This window comes from Pithys albifrons, chromosome 6 (assembly GCF_047495875.1).
Source record: "Pithys albifrons albifrons isolate INPA30051 chromosome 6, PitAlb_v1, whole genome shotgun sequence".
Lineage (NCBI taxonomy): Eukaryota > Metazoa > Chordata > Aves > Passeriformes > Thamnophilidae > Pithys > Pithys albifrons.
The window spans coordinates 21,378,030-21,394,854 of NC_092463.1; the positions used below are offsets into that span (position 1 = coordinate 21,378,030).

At 37.0% G+C, this 16,825-nt stretch overlaps 1 protein-coding gene across 2 annotated transcripts in view; it reads left to right on the forward strand.

Annotated features, from left to right (window-relative positions):
• CEP128 (centrosomal protein 128) overlaps positions 1-16,825 on the forward strand; it is a 117,064-nt gene that overhangs the window by 7,282 nt on the left and 92,957 nt on the right. For both annotated transcript variants that reach the window (XM_071557737.1, XM_071557738.1), the window contains exons 6-9: positions 61-182; positions 2,942-3,033; positions 3,710-3,782; positions 12,117-12,233. In XM_071557737.1, coding sequence (XP_071413838.1) covers positions 61-182; positions 2,942-3,033; positions 3,710-3,782; positions 12,117-12,233 — 404 coding nt within the window. The remainder of the gene's footprint in view (positions 1-60; positions 183-2,941; positions 3,034-3,709; positions 3,783-12,116; positions 12,234-16,825) is intronic.

A 16,825-nucleotide genomic window follows, 5' to 3' on the forward strand; every position in this document is an offset into this window, starting at 1 on the left:
AATTTTCCGTACAAAGTTTTGTTTTTCTACTTATTTTTTAAAATCTCTTACCTCATAAAGGGAACCACCACTTCCTGCCTACTTCTCCTCTCAGGGATTATGGAGACTCACAGGGCAATAAACATCGGAGGTCTAGATCTGCAAGTGTTCGATTTGTCAGTGACGCAGAAAACTGGGAGCAGGTACTGAGGACTAATGGAAATTGCTTCCCCAAACAGGCAATATGTGGTCACCGGGCTCGTTGGTTTCATGTCAGATGAAGTGACTCTGATGATGCAGCTAAGAATGTTTCATCTATGAAGTATGCTTTCAATGTTACGTGCTATTATTCACCAGGCAGTCACCTCTTGTATCTGTCAGTGTTACAAAATTTTATGGAAATTATTATAGAGAAAAAGTGGTAGATGGTAGTGGTATCAAAAGTAAAATATGAAGATAATCTCTGTAGTCTTTTAGGCCATCTATGAGAAAGAAAAATAATCTCTGAACAGCCTATTTAGTCTGTAGAAGAAGACTGAGAAGGGATCTCATTAACGCATAGAAATATCTCAAAGGGTGTTGCCAAGCGGATGGTACCAGAGTCTGTTCAGTGACAGGACTAGGAGCAATGACCATAAACTAAAACACAAGAAGTTTCACCCAAAACTGAGGAAGAACTTCTTAACATCGAGAGTGGCAGAGCACTAGAACAGGCTGCCTAGGGAGATTGTGGAGTCTCCCTCTCTGGAGACATTTAAAACCCACCTGGACACATTTCTGTGTAATCTGCTGTAGGTGACCCTGCCTTCCAGGGAATTTGGATGACATGGTCTACAGAGGTCCCATCCAACCCTAACAATTCTGTGATTAACATTCACCTACATGATGGAGTTTGGTGTGGCTATAAAGGCGATCGTTCTGCTCTAGTTAATGGCACAGGGTCTTAGTGCTTTTGCTGTTTACTTCAGTGTACCTTCGATTGATTTTGAGCCAGGTAGTTCTTCATCTTAGTTCTAGGGCTGACCTATGAGCAGGATAATTTCAGCCTGTACTTCAGGCAAGTGATATAGGAGAGGCTGTGTATGCCCACTGGTGATCTTCATACCCTTCAATTTGTGTCTGTTTGCAGACTTCAGAAAAAAATAAATCAATTACTTTAATGAGTAAGATTATAGTCTTTCTACATCCTATAGGCAGAGAGGAGATTTCACTACCTGTTTTTCAGACAGAGTGGCTAGACTTGTTTGCGTGATTTCTATCTGTGTAGACTAAATTGTTCAGGAGAAATTGATTATTACTAATACTAAAGAAGCTGATTGTAAGGTGTTCGTATTGACTTTATTAAATCAGTGTCAACTTCCAAATAATTTTAAAGTTAACTACAATACATTTTCTCAGTTAGCTTTTCGGGAAGCTACAGAAATTCCTAGACTTTTATTTCACCCTGTTTCATTGTCCTTTCAGTTTAGTTTTCCCCCTATTTTCTTCCTCAAAGGTAGTGTGGAACATAGTCCTTGGAAGGAAATAATGTTATATGGAAATCTTTCCTCCTAAGCTTCCAAAAAGCTTAGGTCTATTTTATGTTATTTTTATATATTCTATAAATAACTTAGAAATTTTATTTAAGGAAGTTCGTGTAATGCATGCAATATTCCTCATTTATATCAAGTAACTATGTAAGCAAATACCTTTTATTGCCATTTTGATGATAACTGCTGGTTTATTTCTTATTCTTTTCAGTGAGACAGTATGGCTTTACCCCATCATTAACAATTTGTAGGAAGAGGATAGTGCTTTGAGGAATGATGAACTAGAGGTAGTCATTCATCATGATCATAGGTACAAATTAGGGCAGAGATAAAGCAGTACTGCTTAACTAAAGTTGCGGCTTTTTCTTTTTTCTGTAACCATGGTCCCTTTATTCCTGTTCTTATTCCTAGCTAAAGTAACTTTCCAGATGTATGGACTTTTAACACCTTAAAGTCCTTCTCCTTCTTAGGCACATATATTTTGAAAATGTGTTATGTTTTTTCAAAGTCTCCTGGGTCAGGTTGGAATTTCTGGTTAATCCCATAGGGGAAGTGGTAGAGCCTGTGTCTGAATGTTGAGGGCAGTCAGCTTTGTTGTGGAAGATCCAGGTTTAAATCTTGGGCATAGAACAAAGGGATATGATAAGTCAAGGCGTTTCATAACAGTGGTGCTGGCCATGGAACTGTTGACAGCAGTATGTTGGATTAGGATGGATTAACTGTCACTTTTTATGCCATGAGGAAAGGATGACCTATTACTTTTTTTATTTGCTGCCTGAAAACTGACTATAAATTGAGAGCCTGCTGAATGAGGGAAATGGGAGGTTTTACAGAGGAAAATAGACGTGGTTTTGATTTTTTTGTTTTTTAAAATTTAGTTTTCTTTTTTTCAAGCTCTGAAAAAAAGAGTATGTAAAGTCTTGGGTAAGGTAAAACACCTATTCAGTGTTTTGGTAGTTCTGAATATATCATAGTGTTCAGCTTGTTCACTTTCAATTTCATATGTCATCTTTTTATAGTAACATATATAGCTGGGCAGAACTTTGTTTCACCTTTACAGCATTTATTAGCACGAAATGTGTGTCTCCTGACTTCACCTGTTCAGATCTTTCCAGTTGCTTTGTATTAGGTTAAAAAGATGGTAGAGCGTCCAAGGTCTGAAACACTGAAAAAACCTATAGGTGGAAAATTTGGTTTAGCAAATAAGGTATTGAAAATTAAACTTCAGTGAGCATGTATTGTGAAGGATTGAAGTAGAAGCGTGCAAGCCCCATCCAGGCTCAGCTACAATTCATGGTATTTCATTATTTTGTAACTTATTTTTATCTGCTTTGTTTTAAAAAGTTTATGTATATGTAGATATGCATTTTTGGAATATCACAGGAATAAAGGGTTCCTAAGCTTTGCATTAATTTTTGTATTTTAATTTACAGCTGCATTCTTTCCACCAGTCTCTTCGAGATCTCAGTAGTGAACAAGTTCGCCTAGGAGAGGACATCAGTCGGGAGCTTTCAAGAAGAAATCGGTATAAACAGAATATAACTCCATGTGAAGAATAGCGTGGAAAATAAATCTTAATTTTTTTTAATTAAAAAAAAAATTTTGGGGAGAGTGAGGGGATTATAGGTGAAAACAATGTTAACAACTGCTTGTTTTATGTCATTTTCTGCAGTATTTATAAATGTAAATTCACCCATCAGTTTCAATTTGTATAGTGTATGTAGCTTTCCTCACCTTTTTTAATATATGGACAAAACAACTAGGATTTAGGAATTTCTTTTATTACAACTTTGCTCCTTATTTGTTCTTGATACTGAAGTCCCTTGAGGGCAAGCTCTCATGCAGGCCATAATGTAGATACTTTCTCAACATGGTGCTTTGTTGAATAGGAATAACAGGAATGAGACTGTTGATTCCTAGTAGGAAACCACTCTTCAAAAGGACTGTGTAGATGTGTCCATAATCTTGTACTTGACCCGGTACATAGCTGATACCTAGGTGCTCTGTTTATTCAATTGAGGAATTGCTTTTTATCATGAATTTTCCACTTGAGGCTTGTCTCTAATTATGCTAGGAATTTAGGGGCTGTAGAACAAACTGAAGTAGCATAAAATTCCAGGAGGTTGTTGCTGCTTAAAATTATCATGGTTATTTAGTTTTTGCACTGTAGAACATTGTTTTACTTATATTTTTCTATGAAGGACTGATGCTGAATTAAGAAAGACACTAGAAGAATTGTCTGAAAAGCTCACTGAGTCCCAAAGACAAGAAACGGTGAGTGTGACTAGCATGAAAAGATTATTTATATTTAGTATTCTAAGCAGGATGTGGGTTTCTAGTTCAATATTTTGTGTATTGGCAATCGGTATCACAAATTGGTACATATATCTGAACATGATCTTATTCAGGCTACTATAGGTTGTTGCAATGTTACCCTTCCCTAATGAAATCAGCAAGACAAGTTTTATATTTCAGGCACTTCTTTAAAGTAAAAGTGGGTGTTTTACAAGTGTGTATGTTGTGGATTTTTCTGTTTCAAAATTCACAGCCTTGGAGAAATCTGCTTTTTAACTTTGAACATTGGTTTGAATGCTATTATACTTGTTGAAGCTATCTTTTGAAAGATGCAGGCTTTCCCATGGTATGATGATAAATAGTATTGCTTCTTCTCCCTCCCTTCCTGTTCTTTTCAATCCTTGCCATATGTATAACCAAATGGAAGGAGTCTCTTTGGCCTGCACTCTTCTCTGAAGGCCTTGTAACAAAATGTAACAGTGGAGGCAGGACAGCCATGACAGTCTTTTCTTTTTTGTCTCCTGTATCTGCTGGAAGCAGACTAACTGCAGCCTGTATTACTTAAATCTGAAGGAGATTTGCTATTGAGATGGAAGTCAAACAGTGTATTGGTGTAGGAGCAAGAGAAGTTGAGAATCTCCCCAGTGACTAGTAGGTGAGAATCATGTAGGTAATTCTTGACACAGAAGACTTGGGTGTATGCTTTATGTATTTATTGTGGTATCAGTAGCAATGCAGACTTTTCAGAGCAGATGTTGCGTGTCCTTATTTTCCCATAGGTGATTCATTTTGCCCTAAAATAGCATAAATTGGTACTTAATGTTCAGTCAAGGGCTTTAGTGATGTGTTTGTCACTGATAACAATATTGTTGCCACAGACCACTTGTTGGTACCAGCAGACTTCATAAATGTGCTTGTATAAATTCCTAACTCTAGATTTAAGTTGGACATTGATTCAAAAGTCTCTATCTGTAGCAGTTATATTCTTGGTATGATAGAGTCTATCAGGGAAAGAAGACTTGCCTTGTCAGCCTTTGTAGAAAAATGATGGGCTGTCTTTGTTAAAATGTTAATTTTCCTTTCTAAATAGCCTACTAGGATAAAGTAAGTTTATCTGATAAAGAATTCTTGATGCACACAAAATGCTGGGTTTTTCTTGTTGTAGCCTGCTTCTCAGTATACTTTTTTTTTTCTCTTTTATATACCAGGAAATTAGCAAACTCAGTAAGTTTCAGCCAAGATGGTTCTCAATAAAATAGCTGCTACAACTGGCCACACTACTACTGTTCAGTGCTTTTGCATGAGCAAAAGAAACCTTCCTCAGTCCTGTGGAATGCAGGCATCCAGTCTTTTCACTGATGAGAGAAATAACTAGCTCTTTAACCTCCGATAATAGCATTTCAAGAAGTAAAATGGAATGTTGCAACTTTTGACCTAAGAAAAGCAAAAAACGAGAGATGTGAAATAAAACAAGGAAGTGTTCTGTACTTTGTTAATGGTAGGGGGAATACCAGAAGTGTAAGTCTCTTAGCGGGGAGGGAACATTATCATCCAATAAAACCGTGAAATTTGAAATGTTTGCTGACAGTCTTTTAGTGAAGACAAATGCTGCACTAAACTGCAGTGATATTATTTACATGTACAGGACTAGTAAGAATTCAACTGGAATATTCTGCCCATTACTGCTTATTAACTATATGAAGAATGTTGACCAAATGGAAAGAAGACTGGAAAGAGGAGAAGGAAAAAAAGAAAAATAAAAAGAGGGCAACTCATTCAAAAACTTTCTTGAAAGAATAAAACAGTTTCTGGGGTTCAATTTCCAGAAGAAACATGTAGTTAGGAAAGACCTAACCATGTTTGATGATTAGTCAAAAAGTGGAAGTTTAGTGAACAAATTAGAATAGAAAGGTGTCTAATGACAATTCTGCACAATACTGCTCTAATCTTCTGTGAAGTAGGACCTTCTTGGTCTGGAATTGATCTGTGTGCTTTCTGGACTGAGTAATCCCTTGGTGAATTTCTTTTTTGGAACTTGTTCTGTCTTTGTCATAACTTGCATATCTTTATCAATTTGTCCTAGAGCAAGGGGTTCTCCAAACAGATTGCATCTTGTGAGATGAACTGCCACTTCTGTGGTGGTTTGGTTTTCCAGGTTGTTAGGGGGTGTTTTGGTTTGCTTTTTGTTGTTGTAGTTTGTTGTGCTTTTTTTAAATCTAGCTGCAATTTCATCCCTGATTTTCATTGGAGGAGGTTGCTCAGTTTCTTCAGAGGCTTTTCAGAATATTGCTTTTCTTTTTGGGCTGAAGTATTCTGACATGCTTAATCACAGGTAGTATCCATCCAATTTCACACCTGAGACCAGTTCAGTTGGTGCTAATGCCACCAAGGCCATGGGTTTGATGCCCGTTTGTGCCATTCACTTAAGAGTTGGACTTGATGATCCTTGTGGGTCCCTTCCAACTCAGAATGTTCTGTGATTATGTGACTGAAAAACCCAGTGGTAGCAACATTCTGTCCTGCTGCTTTACCAGTGCTGTCTGATACGAGGTGTGGATCCTTTGCCCTTATTTAAAGCGTAATGATCTCCTGTTACTGGATGAGGCTGGCAGAATGAGCGAGATGAGGTAAATGCCAAAGAAGGGAATGCAGTATGGATATTCAGAATAAAAATAACTCTAATCATGAGTATAGCTAACATGAGATTAGAATGCATGTAGAAATTATGGAGTGTTAATTGTAGATGTTTGAGATCCTTTAGTATGTGTTTGTGTTTATGAATTCTTCTAATGGGATTGCTTAATTCAGAATTGATATATCATTGGTGAAAATGACTTGGATAAGAGTAAATACTTTTTTCCTGAAAACTTACGCAAAGTTTTGCAGGAGCTTTTATCCTTACTGCATTTATGACTTTGCTTTGGAGTGTTTATCACCTCCAGCTTTGGCATCCTTGTATTTATATTCTGTTGTATGATTCTTGGCAATAAATTGTCAACTTGAAATCCTGATAATTTCACAGGATGAGCTTGTGGTAGAAATGCTCTTTTGAGTTCGATGTTCTTAAGTCTTTATTTTTGTATTGGCATAAATCTAAATTCTTACAGCTGTACTGTTTGGCATATTCAGTGCTGTTTGAAAGTGGCCTGTGTGTAGATGTGTGATGATAAAAGTCTAGTTACTACAGTTCTTCTGAGTCACTAGTTCAGAATTTATTACAGTTTATGGTTTTTAGAGCCTTTTTGATGCTGAATTTGAATACTTTAGGACCCACACGGTACAATCAATGCACATTAGTTTTACCTTTAAAGGAGCGTTTGCACCCAGTATAAAAACCAGAGGACACCTCAGGTGGTGTCATAGTCAGAGTTGAATGCCTGTTTCAAGTTAAGCACTCTCCATGTCCTGGTACTTGAGAATCTACGTTGCAGTTTTGCTATAAAGACTTGCAGGTTCTACAACTCTATATCAAAATCTTTCTTAACCAGATATTTTTATGAGATTTCTTGAAAAGGGTTTGGATGTTTGCTAGAGGAATGTCCATAAGCAATTAAAAGAATATTTACTTACTTTAAGGTTATATATGATAAACCCTCTTGGATATTTTGTTGCATTCTCTTGGATAGAAGCACATCCCAAACAATGCAAGATGCTAATCTTTATACATAAATGTTTGAATGAAGCAGATGCTTACTTGAGATGGTGCCATTAGAAAATGGCTGTAGGCTGTGTCTCTGGAAAAAGACAGCAATGTTAAGTGAAAGGAGTCTTACATGGAGTTACTGTGGTTATGATATTTCAGAGAGCCAGGATTATTGTCAGATAAGGAACTGTCCTTCAGAAGATCTGATATAAGGATTTTTGGTTCTTCACAGGTAACTTGTAAAAATAATAACACACATTAGCATTTACCACAGGGGAAAAGTTTAACTATTTAAAATGACATCTATGAAACAAGTTTGCTATTTTTGTGATTTTAATATTGCTGTTTTAAGTATGCTTTGATGGTAAAATGGGTCATAAGAAGAAAGGCAGCAAAAATCTGTCCAAATAGATTTCAATTAGCAGGATTTATGCACTAGAAGTAACAGTGGAAAGCTGAAAAGCAGGAGTGAAATTCAAGTAGGATGCTGCTTTTTGAACAGTAAACCTCCAGCATCTTCTGTAAGATTATATTTAGGTGCATAACTTAAACGTCACCCTGGTTTTAAAAAGGACACTCTATTCTTTGTGTTTAATTGCAGAGGAGAAGGAGAGCTTTTTGATAGCCTAATCCATTTTCATAGATTTTCCTGCTGCCTGAAAGCTTTATGTGGAGACACAGCTCTAGTCTCATCATTATCATTCAGATAGTCTGTGTTGCTAAAAATGCATGCTTGAAATCACATTCTAATATGTTCTGAATGCAGTAATTTTGTGCTGGTATTTAATGTAATTGTGTAGAACCTACATATTCTTTGTACTGTTCTTCAGTGAATCAGATTCAGAGGTCAAGTTACATACTTTTATGGTAGAAATGTTGTCCTGAGTCAGGGTCATTTGGGACAAATGAAGACAAGTGAGTTTGCTTTGTATGTACGAATTAATGAGTTAAGACTTAACTGTTTCTCATTTTTCTTTTTTTTTTTAATCCCTATTGTAAGTTACAGGCTCTGTGACAGACTGAGGAAGGTCAGAGAGGCTACAAAAACAGGGGACATAATTCTTGTGGGAGATAACACCTTCTGAAGTGCCTATATACCAATGCATGAAGTGTGGGAAACAAATAGGAAGATTTAGAGATCTGTGTGCAGTTGCAAATCTTGAACCTCATCACAGTTACAGAGACATACTGGGATAGCTTGCATGATTGGAATGTTGTCAAGAATGGCTAAGTGCTTCTTAGAAAGACAGAGCAGAAAGGCAAAGTAGTGGAGTTGCCCATTATGTGAAAGAACAGTTGGAATTTCTGGAGCTCTGCCTGATCAGGAGGAGATAGTAGATTGGGCCTTTTTCAAGAGAGCTGGAAGTAGCTTCAGAATCACAAGCCCTGGTTCTCATAGAGGACTTCAACCACATTGCCATATGCTGGAGGAACAGTACAGCAAGGCACAAACAATCCAGGAGGTTCTTGGAAAACACTGATGATATCTTCCTGGTGCAGGTGATAGATAAACCAACAAGGAAAGGTGTGCTGCTGGATATTATACCAACTAACAAGGAAGGTCTGGCTGGAGGTGTGAAGGTTGGGGTCAGCCTTGGCTTCCATGAGATTGTGGAGCTCAGTCCTCACTGCCAAGGCCATCCCTCAAGAATCCTTGATCCAGGAGATGAGTGAGAATGTCCATAGAAAGGAAGTCTTTCCCTTGGTCAAGGAGGATTAGGTTATTTAGTCAATCTTGACATCTGCAATTCTGTGGGCCCTGATAGGATGCACACCCACGCACTCCCACATGCTCCCTGCACTCTCATGAGTGCAGAGGGAACTGGCAGACAACATTGCCAGGCCACTCTCAATCGTCTTTGGAAGGTCATGGCAATCAGGAAGGAATGCCTCAGGACTGGAAGAAAGTCACTGACACTCCAGTCTTCAAAAAGCAAAAAAGAAGATTCAGGGAACTACACACTAGTCAGCTTCACCACAATCTTGGAAAGGTGAACAGCTCATCTGACTCTAAGCATGTGGAACACGAAGGGGTTCAGTGTAGTCAACATGGATTCACCAAAAGGAAATCACGCTTAACAAACCTGACTGCCTTTTACCATGAGAAAACCCAGTGGGACAATCCCCAGTGGATGAGGGCAGAGCAGTGGATGTTGTCTAGTCTGGACTTGGCAAGGCTTTTGTCACTGGCTCCCATGATACTTCTCAGGGAGACCAAAGCAATTGGCCTGATTTATGCAGAAGAGGGGAAAATAGCGACAGAGCATGCCAAGAAAGTAGGTCCTTGTTTAATACCTTTTTAACAGTGATATTTTCCAGCAAGTTAAACTGCAAGTTAATGACCAGCAATGGGGGTGTAAGGTGTTTGTTATATTTGCAGATGAACTTCATGTATATGGGAAACAACTGAAATCCAGAATCCAGTCTTGGATGTGGTTTAGATGATAAAGCTTAATAGTTGTAAAATTCAACAAGGAAGATTAAAATCATAATTTAAGAAAAACAGGTAGTTTTAGAGGCAGTGGAATCAAGGTTGTACAGTTCTCTGTGAATGATTTTAAGCAGGTTATATAGACTTGTAGAAAAATTATATAGATATAGAAGTCATGTGTTTAACCAGGCAGAAAGTTTGCTAGTCTTTGAAGTCCTTCCAGCCTCTTCTTTCTGTGCTCTGTGCACAGAGAATATGAGCTAACAATATACTAGGTATTCTAGCTATAATTTCATGATAGATGGTGTTTTTTTCGAGTGAGTTATGAGTTTGAGGGTTTGTTTTTGTTGTGGAGTTTGTTTTTTTTTTTTGTTAAAAGAGGGTTATGTCTAACTGAAATTTCCATGCACCTGACAAATATAATGATACTCAATGCATCTCTTTCAATGTCTTGTTAGAAATAATACAACTGCATTCTGAAGTGAGTTGAATAAAGTCAGAAGCCAGACAAACCACTTGATAAAGTTGTTTTCTTGTTCTGTTAGTGCTAATTTACAACGAAATCTGAAGTTTGCAGGAATCTAAAGCCTGTGTAGTGCTGCCTCATCTCATGTCACCCACTATGCATGATGTGAATTAGACCCATGACAGTGAGGAAGGTACTGAACTCCTTTTAATGTCATCTTTGGAGGTGATGTTACTTTTGAATCTTTTGTCAAGTCACAATTATACATTTTCTTTCTTAATATCTTTAGCACTCACTTTCTTAACTTCACTTGAAAAAGATGTGTGAGAGAGCTGAGAAAGAGTCTGTCTTCAGAAACATGTAGTCAATTTAAAAAAAGTAAAAGGAGTACGGATAATTTCTTTATTTTAGGTGTATATGGGGAAAAGAATGACATCTTATTTCCTGTCTTTCAGTAAAGATATAACAAGTTTTATGAGAGACTGTTATTTTCTGTTTCTGCTACATAGTATCATTGTGGTTTTAGCTGAGTATTTGTGAACTAATAACAGTAACCCTCAGCAGTCCTGGTTAAAACGAACATCTTGATGTGATCTTCATTTTTTTATACATTACTGAGTAATTTTTCTGGATTATAACTGCATAGTTTTCATAATGTTACATAAAAGAGCGTGGTTTGATGCAGTACTTTTCTTGTGCATCTCCTGATGGTTTTAAGAAAAATAAAATATTCCAAACTGTGAGCTGACTATATATCTGGCTGTGCAAACAAGAAATGTTTTCCTATTCTGTTGTAAAGAAATATTCTTTAAACCTTGTGAAGTCCAGAATATAAGTGTAACCTTAACTGTGTTTCTGTTACTATGCATGTATGTTGCTCATCTTTTTTCTGACTGTGGAAATGCCTAGAGCTAATACAACTGTGCTTAACAGAGCAAGGTGAGAACTTGTTCCCCTCCATGTACATCAGAAACTAGTAGTTGAATGGTGTTGTATGTCTTTTTCTTTTTATCTAAATACTGTTTGACAGTATGTATATTGCTTTCTAGTGGTTGTTTAAAATAATTAGTTTTAGGTAGGGAGGAAATGATACATAAATATTTTTCTTGCTAATCTTTAACAAAATAAATTTAATTTGCTGCCTCAAGAGGGTGCTGTCTGCTAGCAGCTTGAATTGCAAAAATGAAGTAATTCTGGTATTGTAGTATAAGATTGAGCTGTTGTGTTCATAATCCAAATTGCTTTAATAAATAACTACCATTATTTCTTTAGTTTGTACAAGGATTCACAAAATATTGGGAAAAAGGCTTAAAATGATGTAATTATTTTGTGTTGTTACAGTCATTCTCATGTACTTAGCTCTTACTTGCTACTTTTTGCTCACAGATTTCAGAGCATGAAAGAGGCAAACTTTGGTCTGTTTTGCAGACTGGAGATATGAAAGAAATATCTCTTCAGGGGTTAATCAGGCTTGTGACAGAGAAGATAAGATTTTTGTGTTGCAGTTTCATCTTAGGCTGCTCTAGATTTCAAATTGAGATATTTAACACTTGAATAGAACCACTGCTGTAGAGAAAAATATCTTGTTTGGGTACTTCTGGAGTACTCAGTGCTATAACTAGTTATTTTCTCTACCTTTCGAAATATTTTTAATAAAATGCAAATTGTGTTCTCTTTTGCCCCATACTCTATTTACCTTTTTGCCATTGTTACTTTCACATGTAGTAAAAGGCACGCTAATTTCCTACAATGTGGTTTTTTTTCCTTTTGAAGGTATCAGAACGGGTAGAGAGAAGACTTCAGGAAATAGAACAAGAAATGCGTGCTGAAAGGCAGCTTGTAGAGAGGCGCCAGGACCAACTGGGACATATGTCTCTTCAATTGCAAGAGGTATGCAAATGAAAACTTCCCGTGTATTTAGGATTTAATTAGGAATGTGTTGCATTTGTGAGGCTGTACCTGTCAAACTGGCAGGAGTGCTAATATATTTGGCACATTTTTTAGCTCTATCTGTTCAGCTCAGTTTGTTTTTATGACTGGATGATACAAAGTATGCTCTCAGTTCTTCATTATACTGTCTTGACTATGTTTAGACCTTTTTGGTAACTGCCACAAAGGTTATATGAACCTATGCCCTTCCTGAAACCCCAAGCAAACAAAACCAAGTCATTAGCTGGGTTTTCTCAACTAAAACATTTTGATTTCTAAAATGTAAACTTTGCTAACAGTGAACAGGTTTTTTTAATTGGCCAGGCAGCTTTTCATTGCTTTTCAGTTTCATTCAACAGTATCTGACAAAATATATTGTTTAGGAGACAAATACAAATGTTTATGATATAAATTTAAATTTGAGACAGCTACTAGATTTTTTTTGCTTGTTTTAGGAACTATATGAAAAATGCTTCTCTTTCTGATTTTACTCCTATTTTGAAAATCTATGTTTTAACATCCTGTGACTTTTTATTTCACTCTCCTTAAGGTATGATATCCAATATTATCTCTAAGGATGCAGTAGAATGTTATCATTGAGAAGAAATGTGCGATTCCTTATTTTTCACTTTTAATTTTAGCAAAAGTATTCATGCTTTTTGGGAGGTGTTACTGTGCAGCGATACTGAGGAACCTTAATTTAGAATGATGTTACGTATTTCTTGTAAAGCTGGAGACTGTACAAAGAGGTCATAATTTGGAAGATAAGATGCTTTTTTGATACAGATAAAAGGTAATGTTTAACAAAAGGCTTGTAGTATTTCAAAAAAACTTTCATTTTTCCTCCAGTTGATGTCCTATGGGGTGAAAAGAACTAGTGTGCTTAATTTCAGTTTTCATTGCTCCACACCCATTTCTCGGTTCTTCAGTGGTGCCTTCATTCTGGTAAAGGGACGCTTAATGAAATGAATTGGTGTGATTTGATAGTTTTATCTGCAGATTGGAACAAGCCTTTTTTATCCTTTTAAAGGGATGATGATTTTAATCTCTAAAGATACAGTAACACTGCCATGGTTTCCATAGAAGGAAAATTTGACTTCAAATGAATGAGTTAAAATGTAGTTGAAAGAATTTTCATATGATCTTTCATAGATTATGTGATTGCTCATAGTCTATGTGACCATGAGCCTTCAGGCTGGGTACCTTTTTCTTAGTTGCTCATCTTTTGAATTTCATGCAAAATGAATATGAAACATTAAGTGCATCCCACACCTTACATTCCCCTAATGTCCAGCTGTGAATTAAGATGGTTTAATCCTTTCTCCTGCAAATTCTATTTTATTCTGTACATACTTTTGTAAGTTATTTTTCTTGAGGAACCCAGTTCTAAAATACAGCTTAAGGTACTCTATTTTAGAAAGAATGTACTTGAATTGTTCTGTGTGCTTTTGCATAGCCTAGTTACAATAAAGTAAATAAGTATTTCGCTACAGTTTTTATTTGGATGAAATGTGTTTCTGCATAATTTTGAAAGCTGGTTACTTTATTTAAGTCCTGAGGTTCATCTGCTACGGTCGAGCAAGCTTGGGCAGTGCCAGTGAAGTCCTCAGGACTAGAACCTACAGCACCCGGCATTTCCCAGGAGGTCTCCCATCCAAGTACTAATCCGGGGCTGACCCTGCTTAGCTTCTGAGATTTGATGGGATTGGATGTCAGGGAGGCATTTAACGGTGGGGCCAGTTCTGCGCACACTGAGCCTCAGCTAAAATCCACTGCGCAGGCTGGAAGGGCACACCCACGTGGGGACAGCCCTTCCCAAATCTTCGTTTGCGAAGCCGAGACACACACACACACACACACACACACACACACACACACAGTGTTTATTATTCTGTTTCTTGTCCTTTGACTTGTGAGTTAGATGGCCTTTTAGCTCTGTCACCGGCCTCAGTCTTGTGGTGATCACTGTATGGGTGTAAAGTTCCATTGAAGTCTCTCTCTGTTTTCTTTTATTTCTCCAAGATGCCTCCCAAATAATATCAATGGAAAGGAGGATAGTGTTTGGGCTGAGTTTTGGAATTCCATACTTTAATGTGGCCTGAAGGATTTACAGATAAATACTATTTAATGATACAATTTTTTATTAGTTTGCCTCTTACACATTTCCAACCCAACAAAATCAAGTTAACTTTTGGATGATACCAGTAGTTGCCTTAATTGAGATATCTTGTGAAGATTATGTGAGGTTTAAGTGTTATTATTTTTAAGGAAAGTGCAGTGCCCATAACTGACCACTACTTGTCAGTGTTTTACCATCTTAGAGAGTCATCTTCCTAAATGGCAATTATTAAATTATATAGTTTCAGGGTCTAACTGAACATGACAATACATTTGTTTGATCTTTCCCTTGTCTGTTTTTTCTTTTTGTCCATCTTTTGTGTAATGTGCAAACTTCTTATTTGCATTATTGTATTATTATAATCAAGGATGGATTATTAACCAAGATGATCTCTAATTATATACTGCCCATAAAGTAAGCTTGGCATATAACATATTACATCTTTAACTTCCAAATTTGCATTTTTATTTTGAATTTGTAGTCTGTCTGTGCTGTGTGTAGGTGAATAAAAATTGTTTTCTCTACATTTTTATGTATCTTTTAACTTGGTGTGTGTTGGTGCTTTCAAACAGCAATAATTGCAAATTAGAAAACAGCAATTAGCAAAAAAATTCATGCAAGTTGTATGTCTTCAATTATTTGTATATTCCTGATTCAAACGTGTTTCTGATTAGAAAGAAAAAATATGCTTATCTTGCCAGTGCTTCTGACATGTATACATGGGTTGCTTTAACAACTGCATTTGTTATGTAAACTACAACTATTTTGAGATTCCTCAGGGCTGTTTTTTTTAACATAGACACCATCACCTCTTATTGTTTGTTTGCATTTATACCTCTATTTTCTAAAACAAGATCAAGTATAATTCTGAAAAATGGACTTTAAAGAGCTCTCATATGCATTGAGGGTATCCTGGATAGCTTTACAAAATCCTGTACTAGGCTTCCTGGATTTTGGTGAAATGTGTCCATGTGTTCATGCTTTGCATGCTTTAGGTGAACAGAATCATCTTTATAGAACATTTTGAACCCAGTGACTGTGGTAAGGCAATGACTATAGTCAGTCTTAAGGTAGCAACTTGGATAGGCCAGGAAGCATGTTTTAAATTTTTGTTTGTGCAACTGCGTACTTAGATTCTGTTTGCCCCCCACTGCAAATACCATGAAGTGCAAGAAGCTGGTGGACAGAGAGCAGGGTAAATTAATGGTCAAAACTGTTCCTGAAAATTCCTTTTTGCGTGTCTTTATCTCTGATCTTTTTAGACAAATATAAACTTGATCTGTGCTCTGAGCCATCTGGATACTTTAGTGCATCATTGATACTCGCTCTTTGGCTCTGTGCTTTGCCACCTGTGGCTAATGGTTTCTGTTTTGACTGTAGTCTGAATCAGGCTCCTTCTTGGAACATAAGCAAGAATCAGACATCTCTGTCTCTGAAATAGCTAGTTTCTGTCTTTGGATGCCTGGTTGCTACGTCTTCGTAGCATGCTTGGACCCATGTTGATCACTAATGTAGCAAGTTAAGGAAAGGATTTCCATTCACATTAGGATGTGGTACATTTTTGCCTTATTTTAAAATATAGCATGAGGCTGGTCTGCTTGTGCGTTTTGGATAGGATGAATAACTCACTGATCAGTCACACTTTGAAAGAGCAAATTGCAATTTGTGGTCTGTGCATTGCTTTCAAATAATCTGCTTTTATTTAAAAAGAAAGCAACACAGCAAAACCAAAAGACCAAACCCCAAACTCTTAGAAAAGTTAGTAGGCTTAAATTGCAGTGAAAGTTATGATTTGCTCTTGAAAGATTTTTATTAAGTTGGAAAGATTGAGAACTTTTGTTATAGAATCCTCCATATAATTTTCCTCATGCATAGGAAAAATTTATCTGTCTATTCATGATTAAATTATTTTATCTTTTTGAAGTTTTACAGTTTTATATATTCTGCCTGCATATGGGTGAGGTATGCTGAGTTGGGGTATACCAGTTATTTTTGTATTCTGGTACTGTCTTATGGCAGTGAGCTCTTTATAAAGACCTGTAAGAATTGCTCTCCTTGGTCAAATCAAAAGTTCCTCTCACCTGATCATCTAGACAGACAGTAGAACATCTACCTGGTCCATCCCAAAACCACGCTGTGAAGGCCTCTTTACAGGGAAGTTCTCTGTTTTCTTGTGGCCTCCTCTATACCTGCTCCCTCCAAAGGCCTCATCAACCTCCTTGTCAGCCTCCTCCTAACCAGCCTGGATCTTAATGCTTTCAAGAGGAGGATCTTAGTGGGAGAATCCTATTGACTGTGGGCCTGTTCCCATTCCTTGGTGTTTCAGCTCCTCTGGGCGTTGTCTGCCTGCTGCTTGGGAGCCATCAGGGAGGAGTGTGTGCTGGAACTGTTGTCCTTAGCATCCCCTTCCTAGTTCCCGTTTCTGACATTTGAC